Below are 25,684 nucleotides of genomic sequence, written 5' to 3'. Positions count from 1 at the left end.
AACATGCTCATTCCTATTAGTGACATATCATTTTGTTTATAAATTTTGTCTTCCTAGCATTACCCTTTCCTCAAATTCATAGTCACGCACCGAGCAGTCCTTTCATTACCCTCCATAGCTTTGCTGATATTGGGCACATCACCATTGGTCCACCATTCTCAATAACAACAACAAAATCTTATCCTACTAAGTAAGGTCGGCTATATGAATTATAGAACGATACCACATTCGGTTTTGTGATATGTCTTCTGTTAGATCCAAATAGTCAAAGTCTTTTCTTATAGTCTATTTCCAAGTATTTCTATGTCTTCCTCTATCCCTTTGGCCCAGAACTTCTGTCTCATAATCACATCTTCTAACCAGAGCGTCTGTATGTCTTTATTTCACATGTCCAAACCCCTTTAACCGATTTTCTTTCATCTTATCTTCAATTTTGGCTACTCCTAATTCACCCTCGTTACTAATCTTATCTTTTCTCGTGTGCCCCCATATTCAATGAAGCAGTCTCATCTCTGTTTCACTCATTTTGTGTGCGTGTTGATTCTGCATCGTCCAACATTTCGTGCCATAAAGCATTGCTTACCTAAATGGAAAAGAATAGAAAAGCTTGAGGAGTGAGGGGAAATACCAAATTCATGGTTTACGTAGAAAGTTATAGGAGGTGGGAATAGGAAAAATTTTGCAAAGTATGTGGACTTTTCTAAGAAATAATCATAAGGGAGAAGGAGAGAGATGACGAGGAAGATGAGAGGGGTAGTGATGGTGATGAGGTGCAACGGTGGTGGTCGGTATTGAGTGGATGGGCAGGTGGGGGTAGCTTTATATTTTATTTTATTTGAACAAACGATATAATCTACATTAAGAGGAAGGAGTGGTTTAGCCTCACAAAGAGCTAGCAATATCGTGGTTCAAATTCTCTTTTGGTGAGAATCGAATCTAAAACTTTTCATTTACAAGGGAAGAGGAATACCAATAATGTACTTCAAATTCGTTTTCATGGTTTTTCTTCGTAGAGTTTTATTTTTTATTTAGAGATAGTGACATTGTTAAAGCAAAAGTTAATGAATCTACAGGTGTCACGAAATAGATAATACTTAGCTACTTAATAGTGAATATTTCATACACTTAGGTACTTCGTTTGTTATGAATGGACATGTGTCAAAAATGAGTTTATAATGTATTTAATAGTGAGTATTACATATACTCTTAGGTACTTCGTTTTTTATGAATGGACATGTGTCAAAAATGAGTTTATAATGTATTCAATAGTAAGTACTAAGTGTTATCCTCACGAAATTAAAGAGGCTACAAAGAGATCACAACCCGTTTTAAGTGCAGAAGATTTGAACTCATCTTTTGACTGGTTCTTATTCAAAAATCAAAAGGGAACGTATTGGATATGGAGTTGTACATAATTCAGTACAAGCCCACCTGTGTAGAGATAGATTCCGTGTGGGCCACCACTACGCGGACTACATCCCAAAGAAGTCGCACAAATTTCCCAGAATCGTAGAATATTATGATCCTCTCTGGCCTTTACCAATTACCGCCCATAAATATAACACTCTCCTCCGCTCTCTCTCTCGCTGAAAGAATCAACGCCACCAGCCACCACCGCCTTAACAAGCGTTGCGCATCAAACTCAGAACACAGAAGGTCGGTATGTCTCTCAGATCTCAGATCCTTTCTTTTACTTCCATTTATTTTGTTTGATTACATCTTACAAAAGCGTTTTTATTTTATTTGCATATGTTGATCTTTTCCTGCGTTTGTCTATTTCAATTTTGGTTTACTGTGTTCTGGGTGTTTATCAATTGAATTTCTCTAACTCCCAAATATCTTGGAATTCATGTTTATTCAATTGCCTGTGGAATAATCAGATAAGGGTTTTCTTTGATTGTTCTCTGGTTAGCAACATAAGATCTGGGGGGTAACAAATTGTTGCTGCTAGGAGGATTGTGGGGCTGGATTTTCAATTCCCAGTTTTCGAATTTAGAACTTGATTCAGTTTCTTAAAAAAAAAGTTCTTTCTCATTTTGTGTTCAACTTGGTGCGATGGCAAGTGCCTTCGCCCATGAGCGGTAGGTCTCGGGTTCGAGACTTGGGAGCAGCCTCTCCATAAATGGGGGTAAGGCTAGCCGACATTCACCTCTCCCAGTCCTGCGTAAAGCGGGAGCCTTTTACGACCTTTTTGAGATCATCCAAATTGTTTCTCTGCCCCCAGACACGTCCATATAAACATCCTACTTCTGGCACATTTTTTTTAGGGTATTGTTGTTGGCACTCCAAAAATTTCATTGGGCACTCCTCATTAGTGTATTTTTCTTTCTAAATAAGAAATAGAGAACGTTTGGAGAGCACAATGAGATTTTTGGAGTGCCAATAACAACACCCTTGCTTTATGATGTTTTATTTTCTAACTGCCTAGACACAATATTTGCCATATAGCATATGTGTTGGTTTTAATATCGTTTGACCAATTTTTTCTACGGTTTTGGTTTTAAAATGACAAGGCAATGGAAATCAAGGATCGTATACTTTAATTGCACAATTTTCACCGGAGAGGGGTGGGGTGTGTGTGTAGATGTAGATACAGTGTGTTTTGTGTTTGATTGCTGCTTGTGACCAAAAAGTAATATATAGATCATTAAATATCAGTTTCCTTAAGAATGCCTTATGACTTAAAGTTCTATCATCCTAAGCTCATGGCAATCATAGGCCACACCGACCTTATGTTGTCCTGCATCTTTTTAATCTCACAGTTGTCAACACTATTAATTGAGTTCCTTCATGTGACATTTAAGCTAAAGCGATAACCTCATGCTCAACAGTTAGCATTGCTGCAAATGATGAGTTCGATACCTTGGCCCTTTGTGTGGCTTATCGTTGTATCAAAAAGCACTACTAGAAGATAAGAACTGGTTATGTACTGCATTGAATAATAATATTCCAAGTGCTTGTCTAGAGCAGGAACAAAAACAATGTAATTCTATTAAGTTATCATCAAGATTAGAGTCAATGGTATAGGAGCTATGAACTGAACCATACTGACTTGTTGTGAAGGACAGTTATTATTTTCTCTTAGTGTTTCATTTAGCCAGCTACCATTTTCTACTTTTACTGTTTCGTGGTCCTTCAAATATTCACGTGCTTCTCTGAGTGTTATATTAAGATTTCCCTATTTCATTTAGTTTATTCCTTGTAGATGCATCAAAGGATGATGATGCTTTTCATTTGTATATTTTTCCTTTGTGATAAATTGAAAGGAATGGGCCTCCTTTGGACCTGCAGTACCTGGACCCTTTACTTCATGCATGCATATTCATGCAACTAAGACATGACTGTAATAAAGGTGTAGTGTAGCTACCAGATGATCCAAATAAGTACGAGATTTTAAGAAATGAACAAATATCATACATGGTCATTTACACACATTCAATGTTCATAACTGAGTTCATATAACAAGCTTGGCCTTTAGATTCTAAACTAATGTTTTGAAAGAGAAATCAAAGTGCAAGGCGTATGACTGTTGAAACTTAACTTGATTAACCCTTAGGTGAGGTCTGGCAACATTATGGATTATGTATTTGTAGTTACCGAGTGAACTTACATATGTATTTGACCAAACCTTCATAGTAATAGTTCTAACTTAATTTTGTTGCGAGTGCTCACACACATAAGATGAGAGAAAATCGGTTAAGATGGTTTGGACATGTGAAACGAAGACCTACAGACGCTCCGGTTAGAAGATGTGATTACGAGACAGAGGCTCAAGGCCAAAGGGGTAGAGGAAGACCTAGGAAGACTTGGAAAGAGACTCTAAGAAAAGACTTGGACTACTTGGATAAAACGGAAGACATAGCACAAAACCAAGCGCATTGACGTTCTAGGATTCATATAGCCGCCCCACTTAGTGGGATAAGGCTTTGTTGTTGTTTCTGTGTTGTTGCTCACTCACATAAAGAAGCATTGTGCTGAATCAATGCGTAGTTTTGGCACTCTATTCTACGTTGCTTATTTGTTACTTTGTGATTGCATGTCCTTATCATAATCTTTACAACATGAGAACAATACTCACCCTTCAAAAGCTCAAGAATACAGCTTTGATCTCTTATACAACTTGGCATAATGTGCAGTCCCCAGTTTCTAATGCTTCGGTTACCTTGTCTTTTGCATTCCTTGGATACAGAATTTACTTGTTCTCTATGACTACGAATAGTCTAGTAGTTGTAAAAACAGTTTACATCTTTTAAAAAAAAAATTCTTCATTTTTTGCTTCCATCTGTATTCTTCTCTTTTAATTGTGTGCTATTTATTAATCTATCATCTAAATGGAATGTGCTAACTTTATGGTTCTATCTTGATGTAAATTGCAGATTTGAACTCTGCAATCGGTGGCAGGTTGCAAGTCTAAATATGAGTTTGGCATGCCTTGTGTGCAGTGTAGAAAGTCCGTCACACTCTTTTAGGAGTTACTCTGTATCGAGCACAGAAAATGATGGAAGATGTTCTGCTATTGCCAACTGCTTAACACGGAGGCCATCTCTTCCATTGCCAAGACATTCCAACATTGCATCATCCAAAGTAACCCCGCAACCAACTCTTTCAAACAGCGGTTCCATACCAGGTACCCCAAGGCTAGTTCGAAGCCGGGCTGTGAGAAGGGATATCGTGAGGGACTGGAACTTTGACGAGGTTGTGATGGGGCGTTAAGAGTTTTCCAGTTTGACTGGAGAAAAGAAGTCTCTTTCCATGGTATAGTTGTAGGAGACAATCTTGCAGTCTATTTTTGTTAGATATGGCTACATTGAACACACTTTTCCCTCTGGGAAAGTTTGTCCATTTGTAACCATCGAAAATCGTCGCGTTTGTTTATAATGTCCTTGGCAGATCAGTCGTATCGAAAACCATTTAATTATGAAACTCTAATCAAACATACTAACAATTGATGTGTTTCCGAAATTGAAATGTTGGTGATGAAAACCACATGATTTGAGAGATTTCTGTTTTGGACAATACTTCAAAAGAGACCCGAAAGAATGCAAAGTACCCACATGTCCGGATTATCTTATACTTTAGATTTCTTGTTTTTAGATTTTAATTTTTGTGCTTGAGAAGTAAGATTAGTATTTGGGGAAAAGGAGTGATGATGAAGGGCAATGGGAGAGAAGGAAAGAAATGAAGGAAAATGCATGAAGGCAAAATACATATCCAAATCGTATTACTTGACCTCATGTAAAACTATTGGATTCCTACTTTTAATTTTTAAAATGATCCAACTTGGACCCTGCTTGTGTAAAAACAAGTCCAAAATTGAATCGACATTTTTTATGTGTGGGTGATCTGGCCTAGACCATCAAGGGTTGGTGGTCTACAATGAAGCACATATTCATAATTTCACATCTATCTAACCCTACAAAGGAATAAAACAACGATTGTTGTATTGGCTTTGTTAGACATAATTCTTTTGTATAGAACACATAGAGATCGTTTTATATTGTTGTTTTGTTATACGACATGATTGAAAACATATCTGTTTGACCCGTAAGAACTAGATCGTATCAAACAGATCTAAATTAGTCGATTCCACTAATAAAAATGCATAATTCATACCAACTTGAACTCATTTACAAAAAAACAAGGCAAGTCCGGATCCACCAAAAATGGACCCGGCTCGACCCAAGCCCACCCCTAAAATCTTTCTTGTTTTTATATTTTCTCTGTGCATTTCTTCAACAGCATTCCACCCCTCTGTAGCATTCCTCGTTTCTCCCTTAATTTTTTTCTTCTATATCTAATTCAAAAACTGAAAATTATTAGCTACAAACGAAATTATGATCAAACAAGTCATAAAATAATAATATGATATAATAGACCTGGGATCCTCCAAGACATGCAATTATGGGCTCTTGCTTCATGTTGATGTGCCTCGGTGGACATGTCCCCATAACGCGCTTAATTTATACCTATTATTCACCAAACTCTACAAAACTAGGACTTTTAAGTATTAATAAACAAGCCACTTAATGTTATGTATTCTTCTTCATCTGTAAGTGAGAGGTTTTATATTTGATTTTCATCAAAAACGAATTTTTTTATTGTTGAACAAACGGCAAATGATATTATCTACACTAAGGGGAGGGGGTAGGCTTAGCCTCACAATGAGCTAGTAATAATGTGGTTCAAATTCACCTTTAACGAGAATCGAACCTAATACCTCTTATTTATAAGTGAAGAGGAATATCAGTAGTCGTCAAAGACAAATTTGAACCATATTATTGATAGTATATTGTTAGGTTTAGCTAACTCTTCCATCTCTTTAAGGTAGATAATATCGTTTGTTAAAATGATTGAAACCAATTTAAAATGACACTAAAAAGTTGAGAGATTTTAGATGCTGAATCCAATAAACAACATAAAAAATTAAATTATAATTTAAGTCTTTGCAATGAATTTAATTAGTTGATCAATGCCTGTGTGTCTAAGTACGGGTTTCATTTTCATCGATTTTCCTTATGCGACCAAAGCAAAGATAGAGAAGGAAAGCAAAAGGCATGGCAGTGAAGGGCACCGCCACAACGACACCTTCTTCATCCGTTTGCTCTGTTCCCACTCTCTTCTTCGCATTCACTCTCCTCTGCGCTCTCTCTCTTTCTCTCTTCTTCCTCTCCAATCCTTCTCCTTCTTCCTCTCCTTCTCCTTCTTCCTCATCTTTCATTTCCCTAAACGCCCCTCTCTCTCCCCAAAATTCCCTCAAAGTCTACCTAGCAGACCTCCCCAGATCCCTCAACTATGGCCTCCTCGAAAAGTACTGGGCTTCCGGCCCCGATTCCCGCCTCCAAACGGACACCGACCACCAAATCCCAGACTCCCATTTGCCCAAAAACCTTGAATTTCCACCCTATCCAGATAATCCATTGATTAAACAGTACAGCGCCGAGTACTGGATTTTGGGGGACCTGATGACCCCTCCGGAGCACAGAACTGGGTCGTTTGCCTCCCGGGTTTTCGATGCCGACGAAGCCGACGTTGTTTTCGTCCCCTTTTTCGCGACCTTGAGCGCAGAATTGCAGCTGGCTACGGCTAAAGGGGTGTTTAGGAAGAAGGCTGGGAATGAGGACTATGAGAGGCAGAGGCAAGTGGTGGACTTTGTGAAGAACACTGAGGCTTGGAAAAGGTCAGGTGGAAGAGACCATGTGTTTGTGCTTACTGGTACGTTGGCTTTTTATTTAATTTTTTCGTTGGGATTTAATTGCTATTATTTAAATTCGATTTGTGCTAATGGCCATTGAGTAATTGATGGGATTGTTCACTGGTTTTGATGATTAGGTGGTGATTTTGGTGTGATTTCTGTGATTATTTATGTGGGTCTGTAGATTTAAATGTGTTCTAGTATTTGCAATGAATCCATCTCCATTCTCCATTTGATCCTTGGAATTTAGAAAGTTTGGTCCTTTTATCAAGACGTTGCGATTTTCAAAGTTTTATTTTCTTGGATACCATTTGATCAATTGGAGGTAACTGGGAGCACCATTAAAATGTTAGAGAACAATGTAAATGTAGTATATGCTATAGCAGCTTATGATTTAGTCTCTGGGTTTGTAGGTTGTGTTAAAACTTGAAGCATTTTTGGCAGACCCAGTGGCAATGTGGCACGTTCGAGCAGAGATAGCCCCGGCGGTCCTTCTCGTTGTAGATTTTGGAGGGTGGTACACACTCGAATCCAGGTCATCAAACGGTAACTCATCAGATGTGATTCAGCACACACAAGTGTCACTACTCAAAGATGTCATTGTGCCCTACACCCATCTACTTCCCCGATTGCAACTGACAGAAAATAAGAAGCGTCAAACGCTACTTTACTTTAAAGGAGCTAAACATAGGCACCGGGTTAGTATGCTAGATTTGAATCTTACTTCTCCCATTGTATCTGACATATGACATGATTTTCATTGCCTTTCTTTTTTGACTGCTTGTAACTCATCACTTTGTAAATTGCACTTTCTTCTCCGGTTTCATCACTGAACTGACATTGTTGAAACTGCAATTAGTCTTAAAATAGTTTGTTTATATTGTTATGTGGCAAACTCTTGAAGTGCCACCAGATACACTCTTTTTATGTCCTAATGCATTGCGTACATCTCATGTCATTCATCGCTGGGTTGTCGTAAAGTTTAACAATCATTATAATGCTTTATGTGATATAGGATACTATGTTTGTGACCTAATCTAGGTTGGCATAAAGCTAACTTGTCTATGTTGTGTAATTATTTTAGTAACATAACTGAGTTTTCTGATAACAGGGAGGCTTAGTTCGAGAAACATTGTGGGACTTGTTGGTTAATGAGCCAGATGTTATCATGGAAGAAGGCTTCCCTAACGCCACTGGGAGGGAACAGTCCATAAAAGGGATGAGAACTTCAGAGTTTTGCTTGCATCCAGCTGGGGACACTCCCACTTCATGTCGGCTGTTCGATGCAATGCAAAGTCTCTGTATACCCGTTATTGTCAGTGACAACATAGAACTTCCTTTCGAAGGGATGGTAGATTATTCAGAGTTTTCTGTTTTTGTGGCAGTCGATGATGCGTTGAAACCGAACTGGATTGTGAGCCATCTTAGGACCTTTACTAGAGAGCAGAGGGATAGATTTCGTCGAACAATGGCACAGTTTCAGCCCATGTTTGAGTATGACAATGGTCATCCTGGTGGCATCGGGCCAATTCCTCCCGACGGTGCAGTGAACCACATGTGGAAGATGGTTCATCAAAAGTTGCCAATGATCAAGGAATCAATCGTTCGTGAAAGGAGAAAACCTCCCGGTGTTTCAGTTCCACGCCGTTGCCACTGTACGTGACTTTTACAGGCCTATACTTATACATAATTGTATCTCTTGTTGTGCAATAGCCTCTGTCATAATTTTTTCTTTTTATTCTTTGTGAGAACGGTAATTGGTTACAAATTTATTCACACACAAATTATATTCCTTTCGTTCCCTGTTAAGCGTCCTTTACTTTTATAAAGTTTATCAACATCTAGAGACTAAAAAAGTATCCCTCAGCATCAAGAAAGGTAGCCAATTCCCCTTCTCTTAGAAGGAAAGGGCACAAACAAAACACTAACTACAAACCCTACCACAAGAGGAAGAGTGTTGGTCACCCTCCTAGGCGTTGCCGGATAATAACAACCCGCAACATCATAATGCGAAGCTGCAAACGCTAGAAACGCGATTACTGAAAGCGATGCATGGAAGTGATCAGCCCGTCTCAACCTTTGATCGGAGGGTAGGCGTGGTTTGTTCCGGCCGCCATTGAAAGTCTCTGTCACCCGAAATGCTGCCCAAAATCATTCCAGTGCATGGAAGAAAATGCCGATAATATCGGCAAAATATCGCCGATATTATCGGTTTTTCGGGATGGCGATATTAAAAGTGGTATCCGAAGGCTTTTCGGCCAAATATCGCGATATTATCGATAATATCGCGATATTTTGGAAATATCGGCAAAATATCCATGGACGGTGGAATCGGAATCCTAGGCGACGTCGGAGAAGAACGCCGGAGACGGTGGGGCGATTCCCGGGCCGGTTTCGTCCCAAAAACCTTGCAAAAACACGAATCTTAACATCAATTTCACATATATACATCAGATTTCACGCATGCATAAACGATTCAAGGCAGGGTGAAGTCGGTTTAGGGTTTAGGGTTTCATGGAATCTCACCTGACGAAGACGAAGACGAACGATCCTTGCTCAGCGGCGCACCTCTGACTTCGCCTGAGCCACGATCAACGGCGAAGGGAGAAGAGAGATCGAGAGATCTGTGTGTGTGTGTGTGTGTTTGGGAGAAGAGAGATCGGAGATCTTTCTTTGTATGTGGGTGTTTGGGAGAAGAGAGATCGGAGAAGGGAGAAGAGAGATCGGAGAATGGAGAAGAGAGATCGAGAGATCTCTGTGTGCGTGTGTGTGTTTGGCAGAAGAGAGATCGGAGATCTCTGTGAGTCCGATCTCTGTGTGTGCGTGTGTTGGACTTGGATCCGATGTCAACCTGTGGAGCTCTCTGTGTGAGTGTGTGTGTGGGAGAAGAGAAGGGAGAAGAGAGATCGAGAAGGATGATCGAGAGAGAGAGAGACTGAGGAGCTCTCTGTGTGAGTGTGTGTGTGGAAGAAGAGAAGGGAGAAGAGAGAACGAGAAGGATCGAGAGAGAGAGAGACTGAGGTTATCTGCGTGCGTGCGTTGTGTGTGCGTGCGATGTGTCTTTTGAGTGTGTGGGTTCCTCCTGTCAGGAGGATACAACTCACTCAATAATCCCTGACAAGTTTTACAATTATTTGGACATGAGACAATTATAATTTGTATTCTTTTCAGACCATGAATGGTGGTCATTTGTGTGTGTGTGTGTGGGTTCCTCCTGTCAGGAGGACACATGACTCACTCCATATTCTCGACAACACGAACAATTATTTGGACAATTTCATGCAGCTTTTACCATTATAATTTGTAGTCTTTTCAAACCATGGACGGTGGTTTCATTCAAAACCGTGTGCCAATATTGTTTTAAAAGGTGGAGTTTCAGAGTTATTGTGTTATTCTTTCAAAGTTGTCATTGTGAAAAAATTTCAAGAGGTGGAGTATCAGTATCAGAGGAGCCTTTTCGATTATTTTATTTCCCTTACCCCTTTCAAAGTCATTCCAGATCCAAAGCTTAAACACAAAGGGTTCCATATTTAAAGTAAGTGTACAAACTTATATTTATATTCTTATAATTTATACAACAACAAAAAAATTTGTGTGAACTCGTATGTTAATTTTTTAAGTAATTAATACTTGCATGTTAGTTTTTGTAAGTAATTAAGTAATGTTAACAATTGCATGTTAATTTTTTAAAGTAATTAAGTAATGTTAATACTTGCATGTTAGTTTTTGTAAGTAATTAAGTAATGTTAACAATTACATGTTAATTTTTTTTAAGTAATTAATACTTGCATGTTAGTTTTTGTAAGTAATTAAGTAATGTTAATACTTGCATGTTAGTTTTTGTAAGTAATTAAGTAATGTTAACAATTGCATGTTAATTTTTTTAAGTAATTAAGTAATGTTAATACTTGCATGTTAGTTTTTGTAAGTAATTAAGTATTGTTAACAATTACATGTTAATTTTTTTTAAGTAATTAAGTAATGTTGTATAATTATTCCCTAGGATAATTTTAATATGTTTAATGTTATTTATTATTTTATTTCCCTTACCATCTTCAAAGCCATTCCAGATCCATTCCAAAGCTTGAACACAAAGGGTTCCATATTTAAGGTAAGTTTACAAACTTATATTTATATTATTGTAATTTATACAACAACAAATAAATTTGTGTGGACTCGTATGTTAATTTTTTTAAGTAATTAATACTTGCATGTTAATTTTTGTAAGTAGTTAAGTAATGTTAACAATTACTTGTTAATTTTTTGTAAGTAATTAAGTAATGTTGTATAATTATTCCCTACGATAATTTTAATATGTTTAATGTTATTTATTATTTTATTAATATTAGGTTTTATTATCAAATAGGATTATTATTCATTAATATTTGGTTTTTTTATTATCAAATTGGATTATTATTCATTAAATTAGATTATTATAAAATTGGATTATTATTCATTAAATTGGATTATTCATTAAATTGGCTTATTATCAAATTGGACTATTCATTAAAGCCCACTCAATGTAGTCTCCAAACTTGACCTTAGGCCCAAATCTCAAACATAACCACACTTGGGTTGGGTTGGGTTGAACTGACACACCCTGATCCGGAGGATCCAGGTGTGCTGGCCGTCACGTGGGCGTGACGTAACCATAAGCACGACACGGAAGCATAACAACAACATAAATCAACAGAATTTCAAACCAAACTCAACATAACCACATACGGACATAACTGGACGAGTTTACAAGTAAACACATAAGTTCAGAGCATAGGTTATCTGCAGTCAAGTAGGACTAAAATAAGAATACATCACCCTCAGGTGAGTCCTACATGTCCAAAATCTATCAGAAAGCCGGAAAGGACCTCGTGAGCCAACCACCGCTAAACTAGAACCTGGAGGGGCGCAAAACAAAATGAGTGGGTCAGTAAAACAAATTAGTTTTCCAAAACATTTCATTAAAACAATTATATCCCCTCGCCGTAAAAACCTGTATACTTTTCCAGAAATATATAACCATATAAAATCTCAATACTTAAATCTCAAATCTTTAACATTTTCAAGAAAACATGCCATGACATAAATCAAAATATAAATCAGGTGAAATAAAGAATCAATCGGAGACCCTGCAGTTGGTCCTATACGATTAATTCAATAGCTCAATATCTCACTAAGCCGGAGTCACCACAGTGACCTATACGGCCCTACTCTGCACATCACTCGGAACTACGTAAGGTAGTCTATACGATGAAAGGTGTAAAAATACGCTCTAGTGCTTCTCTCATCATTTCATCAGCGCGCATAACTAAGATCACCCACTAGTCGGAATCACGCCTAGTGATCTATACGACTAGCATGTCGGAACCCTCACATGGTCTGTACGACATCCACCTACTTGGATCCAAGGCGAGCGTGCGGTGTGGTGAATAAAATAAGCACTAACACCTAGGGTGCAGGTTATGAGCTTTCAATGCAATTCATATAAAATAACTCATCTGAATAATAATAAGACTCACATGTGCGTCCTCCGCGCCAATTCACATATATATGCATCAATTATCAATTCACATAATTCATAAACCAATTCATGATTTTTAAATAGTTCTAGGCATGGCATGTTCAAAACATATTTTCATATAAAAACATTTTTCTGGGAAAAACAGTAGTATATAGGTAATACGAAAACAAAACTGCCCACTCACTGATAAGTCGACGGGTCGTAACCCCCGTGGCGTCCCTGGATGCGGTCGTCCTCGGGATACGTCTCACCTATATGCGAAACAACTATAAAAACGTTAATTTTAAGCACATCACCAATTTTTCGAAATAACTTCTCATACGATGCTCAATTTTGGTATATGAATATACCACATCGACCTACTCGACGTCACGAGTGTCGGGATATTTTTAGAAAAAATTTTTGAAGCCCCACGCGCCACACGTGGCACGGGTCCACGCGCTGGCCACGCGCAGCACGTGCAGCGCACGTGTCATCCCTTCCAAAGGCTCGCCGGACTGGTTTCCCGACGGCCGGACTCCGGCCAACCTCCGGCCGATTTTCAAACCCACTGTTCTCCTTCGTTTTTCACCCATTTTCTTCGAAATTTATACCAAATTGAAGCCCTAAGAGTGTACTATCACGTTGGACTAGTTTTAGGGCCTAAAAACTACGAAATCTCACCTTGCAAAAACCAAGGATTTCGGCCAAACTTGAAACCTACGATCCCGAAGTCCAAAACTCTCCAACGAACGTCTCCGAGCTTCCTTAGGACCTCCTAAAGCTCACCACAAGCTTGAAATCTCCTGAAACACAACATTTTACGTTCGCATGAACAGTACCTCAAAAATGGAGGTTCGGGATCTACGTGAAATCGAAGGTTTCACTTCCTAAAACTAGTACCAATGAACTCAGGACATCAAAACGATGAAGATACATACCTTATTTGCCTCGATCCGTTGAGTTTTTGGAGGGTTTGGGGTGTGCCGTACGATGGATGTGTGTGTGGGTGTGAAGTCGAGAGAGAGACAGAGACAGGGAAAGCACAGGGGAAGGAGAGGAAGGTCATGTGTGGTCCAAAATAATCCACACCCTCCATTTCATCCTAACCATACATACCAAAAATCAATTTCCAATAAAATCCCATCCAACCATATGACATTCTCCCAAATAACCAATGCTATTTTCAAAATAACGTTACGTACCTACGTACCTTAATGTCCAATAAGGGCAATTCTGTCATTTCACATTCCCGCCAAAAGTAACTCCGGGACGGGCTGTGACAATCTCCCCTCCTTATAGAATTTCGTCCCCGAAATTCCCATAACCAAATAAATCAATTAATACTCATAAAATAACCTTGGGTACATCTCCCTCATCCGGTCTTCCGTCTCCCAAGTAGCTTCCTCCACAGAATGATTTCTCCACAACACCTTCACCAAACTCACCGTCTTGTTCCTTAGAACCTTGTCCTTCCAATCCAATATAGTGACCGGTTCCTCATCATACGTCAAATCCGGATTAATCTCTAACGGTTGAGGAGGGATCACATGAGAAGGATCAGAAATATAATGTCGAAGCATAGAGACGTGAAACACATTATGGACCTTAGATAACTCCGGAGGCAGTTCCAACCGGTAGGCAACTTCACCAACTCTTTCAATGATCACATAAGGTCCAATGTATCTCGGACTTAGCTTTCCTCTTTTCCCAAATCGTACCACACCTCTCCAAGGTGACAATTTCAAAAATACCAAATCACCCACATCATACACTCGATCAGTAGTATGCCGATCCGCTAAACTCTTCTGTCGATCCTGGGCTGCTTTCAGGTTTGACTTAATTATCTGAACATTTTGAGTAGTCTCATCTACAATCTCTGGGCCTTCTAATACCCTTTCACCAACCTCAGACCAACATAATGGCGTTCGACACGTCCTACCATAAAGTGCCTCAAATGGTGACATACCGATGCTCGAGTGAAAACTGTTATTATAAGCAAACTCCATCAAATCCAGACGATCATGCCAAGAATCACCAAATTGTAATACCGAAGATCTCAACATATCTTCCAACGTTTGAATGGTCCTCTCTGATTGCCCATCAGTTTGAGGATGATAAGTTGTGCTATAAAGCAATTGAGTACCCAAAGCTTCCTGAAAAGCCACCCAAAATTTAGAAGTAAACCTCGGGTCTCGATCAGAGATAATATTTACTGGAACTCCATGATACTTGACAATCTTCGAGATAAACAACTTAGCCAATTTATTCAGAGGGTATTTCTCCCTCACAGGAATGAAATGCGCCGATTTGGTGAGTCGATCCACAATTACCCAAATACCATCAAATCCATTTCGTGTACGAGGAAGTTTATACACGAAATCCATGGTTATATTTTCCCATTTCCACTGGGGAACGGGAAGTGGTTGCATTCGCCCAAAGGGCTTTTTCCTTTCTGCTTTCACTTGTTGGCAAATAATACACCTACTCACATATTCTGCAATTTCTCTTTTCATACCCGGCCAATAATAAAATGGTCGAATGGTATGATACATTTTTGTTCCTCCCGGATGCATCGCATAAGCTGAACAATGTGCTTCATCCAGAATTTCCTTCTTCAATTCCTCATTATTCGGAACATACATTCTGTTTTCTTGCATGAGCATACCATCTGATTCCCGAATTCTGAGGTCTTTCTTTTTCCCTTCACTTCTTAACTGAACCAACTCCTGAATTTCTTCATCCACCATTTGAGATGCAAGTATACGCTCCACCAAAACTGGCCTGACTTGAAAACTAGCAAGAAATGCTCCACCTTGATTCTCCCACTCCAATCTTACTCCAGTTGCCCTCAGTTCAGCAAGAAGAGGAACACGACTAGCATATAGGGCATTAAGTCTACCTTGAGGTTTCCTACTCAGTGCATCCGCTACTACATTAGCACGACCTGGATGGTATTCAATAGAACAATCATAATCACTTAGCAATTCCATCCACCTTCGCTGACGAAGATTAAGATCATGCTGGGTGAATAAGTACTGAAGGCTCTTATGATCAGTGAAGATCTTACACTTCTCACCATACAAATAATGCCTCCAAATTTTCAAAGCAAAAACAATTGCTGCCAATTCAAGATCGTGAGTAGGATAGTTCCTTTCATGATTTTTCAACTGCCTAGAAGCATAGGCAATCACCTTACTATGCTGCATCAAAACACATCCCAAACCATTCAATGAAGCATCACTATATATCTCAAAATTACCGCTATCGTCAGGAAGTACCAACACCGGTGCATGAGTGAGGCAATACTTTAATTGCTGAAAACTCCGCTCACAATTCTCATCCCACTCAAATTTAACATCCTTCCTGGTCAACTTTGTCAACGGTAAAGCAATCATAGAGAAATCCTGAACGAACCGTCGGTAATAACCTGCTAACCCAAGAAAACTTCGTACCTCAGTGACGGTTCGAGGTTGCTCCCAATTCTCCACCGCTGCAATCTTTTGAGGATCAACTTGAATTCCTTGAGCTGATACAACATGCCCCAAAAATGCCACTTCAGTCAACCAAAACTGACATTTACTGAACTTGGCATACAACTGATGCTCCCTTAATTTCCTTAACACCAAATTAAGGTGTCGGATATGATCTGCTTGGGACTTAGAGTATACCAGAATATCATCAATAAAAACAATAACGAATTTATCAAGATATTTCTGGAATACCTCATTCATTAATCTCATAAAAGCTGCAGGTGCATTAGTCAACCCAAACGACATAACCGAAAATTCATAATGTCCGTACCGAGTTCGGAAAGCCGTCTTAGGTACATCATCTTCTTTAATCTTCAATTGATAATACCCGGATCTCAAATCAATCTTAGAAAATACACACGCACCTTTCAGCTGATCAAACAAATCATCAATGCGAGGCAATGGATAACGGTTTTTAATCGTTACCCGGTTCAATTGTCTATAATCAATACACAATCGAAAAGTTCCATCCTTCTTCCTCACAAATAATACTGGGGCACCCCAAGGTGAAGAACTAGGTTGAATAAAACCTTTATCAAGTAATTCTTGCAACTGGATTTTCAATTCCCTCAACTCAGCAGGAGCCATTCTATAAGGAGTCAGAGATATAGGGTCCGTACCTGGAAACAAATCAATAGCGAATTCCACCTCCCTGTCTGGTGGCAATCCCGGCAAATCATCAGGGAAAACATCCGGATAATGTCTGACCACACCAACTTCTTCTATACTAGTAGGAGTAACATCATTTAATACCACATGTGCCAAATATCCCTGACAACCCTTCGATAAAAATTTCCTCGCCCTCATGGCAGAAATAACTCCATGTCTCACCCCACTTCTCTCGCCCACAAAAGTAACCTCGGGTAATCCAGGACGATAAAAAGTAACTGATTTACCATAACAATCAATATGGGCACGATTATGGTGTAACCAATCGGCCCCTAAAATCACATCAAAATCCACAATATCTAACGGAATAAGATCAGCGGACATAATCACGCCCTCAACCATCACTGGACACCCCAGATACACACTATCCACATAACATTTATCTCCTCTAGGCATGGCAAACTCTAAATCAAATCCTAGAGGTGAAGGGTGAGGTTGGGTTATTTGAGCAAACGTATGAGAAATCACAGAGTGCGTAGCACCACAATCAATCAAAACCTTAGCAAAATGACCAAGAACATTTAACGTACCCATTATCAAGTCTGGATGGTTCTGAGCCTCCTGCAGGGACATATGATTAACTCGCCCCTGAGCTTGCTGACGTCCACCTCGGCCTCTATTGCCCTGATTACCTCGTCCCTGAGGATTACGTCCCTGGCCTGGCTGACTAGGCTGCCTGGATGATCCTGCACCACCCGTAGCAACTTCCCCCTGACGGGGCTGGCCACCCTGATGCCACTGCGATCCACCAGCTGGCATAGAGGAATAAGATGAATAACCTCCAAAATCCTGGGAATACCCAGCCTGAGAATAAGGCTTCTGGGAATACTGATAAGGTCCGGGAGCATACGGAGCAGCATCCCCCTGGTAGTGGTAGGCACCACCACGACTCGGCTGACCATAACCACCCGGTCCAAAACTCTGCTGAATAGGTGCTGGAGGTGGCATATTAGTCTGTTGCGGTCTCTGATGACCCTGGGGGCACTGAGAAGCCCGATGTCCCGTCTGCCCACACGTAAAACAAGCACCAGAACCTCTCCTACACTCACCATGGTGACGGGAGTTACAACGGCGGCACCACGGAGCGCCAGATCCACCAGCATCCCTCTGACCCTGAAATCTGGGTCCACCAGAAAATCTTCCACCACCTCTCCTCGGGCCAGTAAAACTATATCCCCCACTAGAAGAACTCGAACTCGCTCCACTCTTCTTAAAACTCTGAGTCTGTCGAGGTCCAGGAATAGAAATACCCTTACCCTTATCATTCTTCTTCTGACCCTCATTCTTGTCCTCATCATCCTCACTGTCCGGAAGATTATCAGAGTCCTCCATCCTAACCAAAATCTCGAAATACTCATGATAATCAGCGCAGGGGAGTGCATTGGCAAAGGTACGCCACTTCTTCTTAGATCCCAACTTGAAACGTCGAAGCATCTCTCCCTGATTACCAGCTGTATCAGTGTCATAACGAGACAAATCAGTAAACTTTCTATAATATTCATGTGCCGACATATTTCTCTGTTTCAACCTGGTGAATTCCTGTTTCTTACGGTCAATATACTCAGGAGGGACAAATCTCTTCATAAAATGCTCTTTGAACACTTTCCAGTCGGCTGCCGTCTCAGGTGACATGTACCTAGCCTGATTTATCCACCATGCTGCTGGTTCACGACCCAGAAACCAAGTGGTGGTCTCTACCCACCTATTAGCAGGGAGATTCCCCTGACTCTGCATCACCTGGAAGGTTTTCTCAATATGATCTAGCCATTTCTCTGCCCCCTCATGACTTTCATTACCCATAAACCGATCTAACTTCAAGTTGTACATGGTCTCCAGAGGTGTCCTCGGAGGAGGGGGAGGACGAATCACATTCTGTAAAGCCTGGGCCATCGCTTCCCCTAATTGAGTAATATCTGGGAAATTAGGTTCAGAAGTACGGCGGGACTCCCTACGCTCTCTACGAGGCGGCATGATTCTGACAGAAAACATCAAAAGATCGTTAAGACATTAACAAATTTACAGGACTGCAACCTAGGCTCTGATACCAAACTGACACACCCTGATCCGGAGGATCCAGGTGTGCTGGCCGTCACGTGGGCGTGACGTAACCATAAGCACGACACGGAAGCATAACAACAACATAAATCAACAGAATTTCAAACCAAACTCAACATAACCACATACGGACATAACTGGACGAGTTTACAAGTAAACACATAAGTTCAGAGCATAGGTTATCTGCAGTCAAGTAGGACTAAAATAAGAATACATCACCCTCAGGTGAGTCCTACATGTCCAAAATCTGTCAGAAAGCCGGAAAGGACCTCGTGAGCCAACCACCGCTAAACTAGAACCTGGAGGGGCGCAAAACAAAATGAGTGGGTCAGTAAAACAAATTAGTTTTCCAAAACATTTCATTAAAACAATTATATCCCCTCGCCGTAAAAACCTGTATACTTTTCCAGAAATATATAACCATATAAAATCTCAATACTTAAATCTCAAATCTTTAACATTTTCAAGAAAACATGCCATGACATAAATCAAAATATAAATCAGGTGAAATAAAGAATCAATCGGAGACCCTGCAGTTGGTCCTATACGATTAATTCAATAGCTCAATATCTCACTAAGCCGGAGTCACCACAGTGACCTATACGGCCCTACTCTGCACATCACTCGGAACTACGTAAGGTAGTCTATACGATGAAAGGTGTAAAAATATGCTCTAGTGCTTCTCTCATCATTTCATCAGCGCGCATAACTAAGATCACCCACTAGTCGGAATCACGCCTAGTGATCTATACGACTAGCATGTCGGAACCCTCACATGGTCTGTACGACATCCACCTACTTGGATCCAAGGCGAGCGTGCGGTGTGGTGAATAAAATAAGCACTAACACCTAGGGTGCAGGTTATGAGCTTTCAATGCAATTCATATAAAATAACTCATCTGAATAATAATAAGACTCACATGTGCGTCCTCCGCGCCAATTCACATATATATGCATCAATTATCAATTCACATAATTCATAAACCAATTCATGATTTTTAAATAGTTCTAGGCATGGCATGTTCAAAACATATTTTCATATAAAAACATTTTTCTGGGAAAAACAGTAGTATATAGGTAATACGAAAACAAAACTGCCCACTCACTGATAAGTCGACGGGTCGTAACCCCCGTGGCGTCCCTGGATGCGGTCGTCCTCGGGATACGTCTCACCTATATGCGAAACAACTATAAAAACGTTAATTTTAAGCACATCACCAATTTTTCGAAATAACTTCTCATACGATGCTCAATTTTGGTATATGAATATACCACATCGACCTACTCGACGTCACGAGCGTCGGGATATTTTTAGAAAAAAATTTTGAAGCCCCACGCGCCCCCACGCGCCACACGTGGCACGGGTCCACGCGCTGGCCACGCGCAGCACGTGCAGCGCACGTGTCATCCCTTCCAAAGGCTCGCCGGACTGGTTTTCCGACGGCCGGACTCCGGCCAACCTCCGGCCGATTTTCAAACCCACTGTTCTCCTTCGTTTTTCACCCATTTTCTTCGAATTTTATACCAAATTGAAGCCCTAAGAGTGTACTATCACGTTGGACTAGTTTTAGGGCCTAAAAACTACGAAATCTCACCTTGCAAAAACCAAGGATTTCGGCCAAACTTGAAACCTACGATCCCGACGTCCAAAACTCTCCAACGAACGTCTCCGAGCTTCCTTAGGACCTCCTAAAGCTCACCACAAGCTTGAAATCTCCTGAAACACAACATTTTACGTTCGCATGAACAGTACCTCAAAAATGGAGGTTCGGGATCTACGTGAAATCGAAGGTTTCACTTCCTAAAACTAGTACCAATGAACTCAGGACATCAAAACGATGAAGATACATACCTTATTTGCCTCGATCCGTTGAGTTTTTGGAGGGTTTGGGGTGTGCCGTACGATGGATGTGTGTGTGGGTGTGAAGTCGAGAGAGAGACAGAGACAGGGAAAGCACAGGGGAAGGAGAGGGAGAGAGGAAGGTCATGTGTGGTCCAAAATAATCCACACCCTCCATTTCATCCTAACCATACATACCAAAAATCAATTTCCAATAAAATCCCATCCAACCATATGACATTCTCCCAAATAACCAATGCTATTTTCAAAATAACGTTACGTACCTACGTACCTTAATGTCCAATAAGGGCAATTCTGTCATTTCACATTCCCGCCAAAAGTAACTCCGGGACGGGCTGTGACATGAACCAAAAGGTCCAAAACTTAGGAAAAAAAAAAACGAATTATTCATTTTTATTCATTAATATTAGGTTTTTTTTATTATCAAATTGGATTATTCATTAATATTAGGTTTTTTTTTATTATCAAATTGGATTATTCATTAAATTGAATTATTATTAAAGTGGATTATTATTAAATTGGATTATTATCAAAAAGGAATATTATTCATCACTATGTTTTATATTAGGATTATTTTCATGAAACATAATTATCATCATTTATAGTAGGATTATTTATATTAGGATTATTATCAAAAAGGAATATTATTCATCATTTATATTAGGATTATTTTTTTATCAAATTGGATTATTATTCATTAATATTAGGTTTTGTTATTATCAAATTGGATTATTATTCATTAAATTAGATTATTATAAAATTGGATTATTATTCATTAAATTGGATTATTCATTAAATTGGCTTATTATCAAATTGGACTATTCATTAAAGCCCACTTAATGTAGTCTCCAAACTTGACCTTAGGCCCAAATCTCAAATATAACCACACTTGGGTTGGGTTGGGTTGAACCAAAAGGTCCAAAACTTAGGAAAAAAAAAAACGAATTATTCATTTTTATTCATTAATATTAGGTTTTTTTTTATTATCAAATTGGATTATTCATTAATATTAGGTTTTTTTTATTATCAAATTGGATTATTCATTAAATTGGATTATTATTAAAGTGGATTATTATTAAATTGGATTATTATCAAAAAGGAATATTATTCTTCACTATGTTTTATATTAGGATTATTTTCATGAAACATAATTATCATCATTTATAGTAGGATTATTTATATTAGGATTATTATCAAAAAGGAATATTATTCATCATTTATATTAGGATTATTTTTTTATCAAATTGGATTATTATTCATTAATATTAGGTTTTATTATTCCATATTATTTTTTTAATTACTTAAATTTTTACAATCATTTTCTTTACTTCATATTGTATTCTTCTGTAGAATAACTTTATTATTTAGGTTCTGTAGAATAACTTTATTATTTAATTCTTTTGTCTAATTTTCATGAAAAATAAATGTAGGTACGTTTAAGATGTCTAGTGGAGCTAGTAAACGTGATCCAGCTTGGGAACATGGCGACCCAATAGACGGAAACAAACATGGCACAATTTGCAAATACTGTGGTCGGGTAATGAAGAGTGGTGGAGTGACACGACTTAAGTACCATCTTAGTGGATTAGATCCAGCAAAAAATGTCCAACGATGCGATAATGTCCCCCCAGAAGTGAAGGCATTCATCAGCACATTATTAAAAAATAAAAAACAGCAGAAGGAAAAGATGACACAAGGAATGGAAAATATTCGAGCTGGGCTACGGGGAGAAGTCTATGGCCAAGCGGTTGACAGTGATGATGATGACGATGAGGACGAATGTGCTGATGACATGGGACCTGAAGAACGACACAGTTTGAAACAAGCATTACGTGCCTCCAAACAGTCAGCATGGGAAAGAGAACACCTTCATAAAATTCCTAATAGGGGACAAGGTTCCGGGACAAGTGGTGGTGCACAAATGAGACGGGGTGGCAGTCTTAGAGAATCACAACCAACACCACCAATAGCCCCAAGTTTATATAAGTCATCCAACGCACGTCAAAAAAGTGTTTGGAGTTATTTCAAGGGAGGTAATGTGAAGGAGGGAATGGGGCGTCTAATTAGCAAGTTCTTTATCTATGAAAATGTCCCTGCTGCGAAGGCATCATCACATCATTTCAAAAATATGGTAGTGGGATGTCAACAGGCCGGTGTTGGAGTACAACCTCCCACTCCCTATGAGATAAGAAACAAATATTTGGATATGGAGTATAAAGACATTGGCGAGTATGTTAACAAGTTGAGGTCAAAGTGGGAAACTAATGGTTGCACAATCATGTGTGACGGATGGACCGGCCCGACCAGATTATTTATCATCAACTTCATGGTATACTCCAAGGGAAAGACAATTTTTTTGAAGTCTGTTGATGCTTCAGACCATATAAAGAATTACAAGTATATTTACAAATTATTGAGGGATGTAATCATGGAGGTGGGAGAGCATAATGTTGTCCAAGTCGTGACCGACAACGGTTCTGCATTTGTCAAAGCTGGAAAAAAGTTAATGAAGCATCATAATGTGTTTTGGACATCATGTGCAGCACATTGTATTGATCTTATGTTTGAGGCAATGGGGAAGAGAGAGAATGTTGCTACTGTGGTCAAAAGAGCTAGAACGATCACAAATTATATTTACAATCACGGTTGGTTGTTGGCAAAGATGCGTGAATTTTGCAGAGGAGAAATTATTCGTCCAGCTACCACTCGATTCGCCACCAACTATATTGCATTAAACAGCCTACTCAAGAAGAAAGCAGGGTTGAAGCAACTATTCACTAGTGACGATTGGGCCAACCACAATTTCAGCCGCTCAAATACAGGTCGTATGGTGGAAAGTATAGTGCTTGATCATGCTTTTTGGAGTCAAACAGAACATGTGTGTCAAGTGTTTGAACCTCTTTACAAAGTTTTACGGATCGTTGACACAGAAGTGTATCCTACTATGGGGGCAGTATATGAGTTGATGCGTGTAGTGAAGGATGAATTGGAAAGAAAACATGGTGCAAGGTGGGTCGTAAAAATAATTGAAGACCGATGGTATAAAACATTATACCACGATTTGCATGCAGCAGGTATAAATTATGTCATAATTTGCAATTCATTTCTTTAGTTGCATAAGTATTATTTATCTTATTAGAGTATGTGTTTCTTTGAACAGCATATTATTTGAATCCCCGATACCAATACAGACCCGGTGTTGGAGATGATGGTAACCTTATACGTGCTGTACATAATGTATACTCTAAATTAGACCCTGCATCACCAGCAGTTGGCCAATTTGGAAATGAGGTACACAATTACTTAAATTATAATAATTACTTTGTTGGATTAAACTAACACAATTTATTGTATTCAGCTAACATGGTTTAAAGATGCAAGAAGAACATTTGGAGAACCAACATCAGTTGCTGCTCGAACAAATATGTCTCCTAGTGAGTATAAACATATTTCACTATAAGTTTATAATAGAATTTGTTGGAGTTATTAGGCTTATCAACATTATTTTTCATTGTAGCTGAATGGTGGATCATGTATGGGACCGATGCACCAACTGTGAGAAAGTTAGCAATAAAAGTATTATCACAAATAGCTTCCTCATCTGCTTGTGAAAGAAATTGGAGCACATTTGCACTCATACACACAAAGCAAAGAAATAAGTTGGCTCATAGTAGCTTGGAAAAATTAGTTTATTGCTACTACAACATGAAGCTTCAAATTCGAGATAAGGAAGCAGAAATCGATCATGTCGACCGTGGTGACCCACTAGATGTGTTTGATATTGTTGGTGAAGATGATGATACGGAGGGTAACCAACTTTTTCAATGGATTAGACCTCTTCATTTAGATGATGATGAAGGCAACCCAGCTCCCAGAGTTGCTAAAGAAGCACGTAATGAAGGGATAAATGTAGAAAGAGTATTAGAGGAGGAGGTGGGATCTAGCAGCGCTGACTCTTTCGAAGAACTTTTGCACCCAACACCAAGCAACACTGGAATTCCACATTTTTCCAATCCTACACAACCACAACATCGTGCTGATACTAATGATAGCTCTAGTACAAGATCAGGAGACTCACCTACCACCGGAGGTGGGAATGATGAAGGAGGTAGTGGAGCTGGAGGTAGTGGAGCTGGAGGTAGTGGTGGTGGATATGGAAACTATTATGGACCACCACCTCCCGGATATATGAGCCCCTTCACTGGTGAGGCAAACTTCACGCATACAACACAAGATGATGACCATGGCAGTAGGCGGGCAGGAGGACCAGGAATTGGTGCCATAGGGAAGGACTATACTCGCAGAGAAAGAGGCAAAGGGATTTTGTCAAGTCAAGAAGATGACTCGTTATCTAGAACTTCAGACTCTGTTGGATTGGGAAGTAGTAACTATGGTTATACTCATAACCAACCATTTCCCTACCCTTCATATCCCATTCCTGTTGGGATGGAATCGAGCGACTCATGGAATCAATCCCAGCCTCAATCTTCAAATGATTTTTCTTATGGACAACCTCAACCAATCTCGGATCCATATGGGTGGCATATTAACAATTACATGCAAAACTATTTTGGGGATTTATCATTTGATAACTACTCTTCACAATACACTCATTCTACACATAGAGATGATGAAGATAGTGACAAATTTGAACCTCATAGGAACTCTATGTGGTACTAAAGTGTAAAATATTGTACTAATTCATTATATATAAATGATTATGGTGTGTTTAGACTTCTTTCATTAATTACTACATATTTTCTACACTCATAATGTTTGTCAGATCGCTATATAATCAACTTGATAATGTTAAATCCATCATGCAATGCATTTCTTTCCAATTTTTTGTGATAAACTAATAGATAATTGACTAAATA

The 25,684-nt window shown here is 39.3% G+C and overlaps 4 protein-coding genes across 6 annotated transcripts; 3 read left to right on the top strand and 1 right to left on the bottom strand.

Moving 5' to 3' along the window:
- The first annotated feature begins 1,406 nt into the window (after positions 1-1,406).
- On the top strand, positions 1,407-5,000 carry LOC103443899 (uncharacterized). 2 transcript variants are annotated; one of them, XM_008382798.4, is made up of 2 exons: positions 1,407-1,656; positions 4,377-5,000. In XM_008382798.4, the coding sequence occupies exons 1-2, from the start codon at positions 1,520-1,522 to the stop codon at positions 4,711-4,713; spliced, it is 474 nt and encodes a 157-aa protein (XP_008381020.1). In that variant the 5' UTR covers positions 1,407-1,519; the 3' UTR covers positions 4,714-5,000. The 2 variants fall into 2 exon arrangements, with proteins under 2 accessions (XP_008381020.1, XP_070678268.1); XM_070822167.1 differs by having other exon boundaries at positions 1,520-1,660.
- A 1,445-nt stretch (positions 5,001-6,445) lies between these two features.
- Positions 6,446-9,001, top strand: LOC103443897 (probable arabinosyltransferase ARAD1). Its single transcript, XM_008382797.4, has 3 exons — positions 6,446-7,212; positions 7,637-7,890; positions 8,304-9,001. The coding sequence occupies exons 1-3, from the start codon at positions 6,555-6,557 to the stop codon at positions 8,853-8,855; spliced, it is 1,464 nt and encodes a 487-aa protein (XP_008381019.2). The 5' UTR covers positions 6,446-6,554; the 3' UTR covers positions 8,856-9,001.
- A 1,575-nt stretch (positions 9,002-10,576) lies between these two features.
- Positions 10,577-25,554, top strand: LOC139196360 (uncharacterized). Of its 2 annotated transcripts, none has more exons than XM_070822165.1 (6): positions 10,577-10,727; positions 11,254-11,303; positions 22,238-23,881; positions 23,968-24,098; positions 24,166-24,241; positions 24,325-25,554. In XM_070822165.1, exons 3-6 carry the CDS (start codon positions 22,249-22,251, stop codon positions 25,485-25,487), a joined length of 3,003 nt encoding a protein of 1,000 aa, XP_070678266.1. In that variant the 5' UTR covers positions 10,577-10,727; positions 11,254-11,303; positions 22,238-22,248; the 3' UTR covers positions 25,488-25,554. The 2 variants fall into 2 exon arrangements, with proteins under 2 accessions (XP_070678266.1, XP_070678267.1); XM_070822166.1 differs by having other exon boundaries at positions 10,584-10,727; positions 11,263-11,303.
- Positions 11,888-18,862, bottom strand: LOC139196027 (uncharacterized). The gene is made up of 3 exons (XM_070821688.1): positions 17,422-18,862; positions 12,895-12,961; positions 11,888-12,087 (listed from the first exon to the last, which is right to left on the bottom strand). Exons 1-3 carry the CDS (start codon positions 18,860-18,862, stop codon positions 12,081-12,083), a joined length of 1,515 nt encoding a protein of 504 aa, XP_070677789.1. The 3' UTR covers positions 11,888-12,080.
- Positions 25,555-25,684: the final 130 nt, after the last annotated feature.

The sequence above is a fragment of the Malus domestica genome, chromosome 05 (assembly GCF_042453785.1).
Source record: "Malus domestica chromosome 05, GDT2T_hap1".
Lineage (NCBI taxonomy): Eukaryota > Viridiplantae > Streptophyta > Magnoliopsida > Rosales > Rosaceae > Malus > Malus domestica.
The sequence above is the reverse complement of the archived record's forward strand: the minus strand, read 5'-3'. Positions and strand labels throughout refer to the sequence as shown.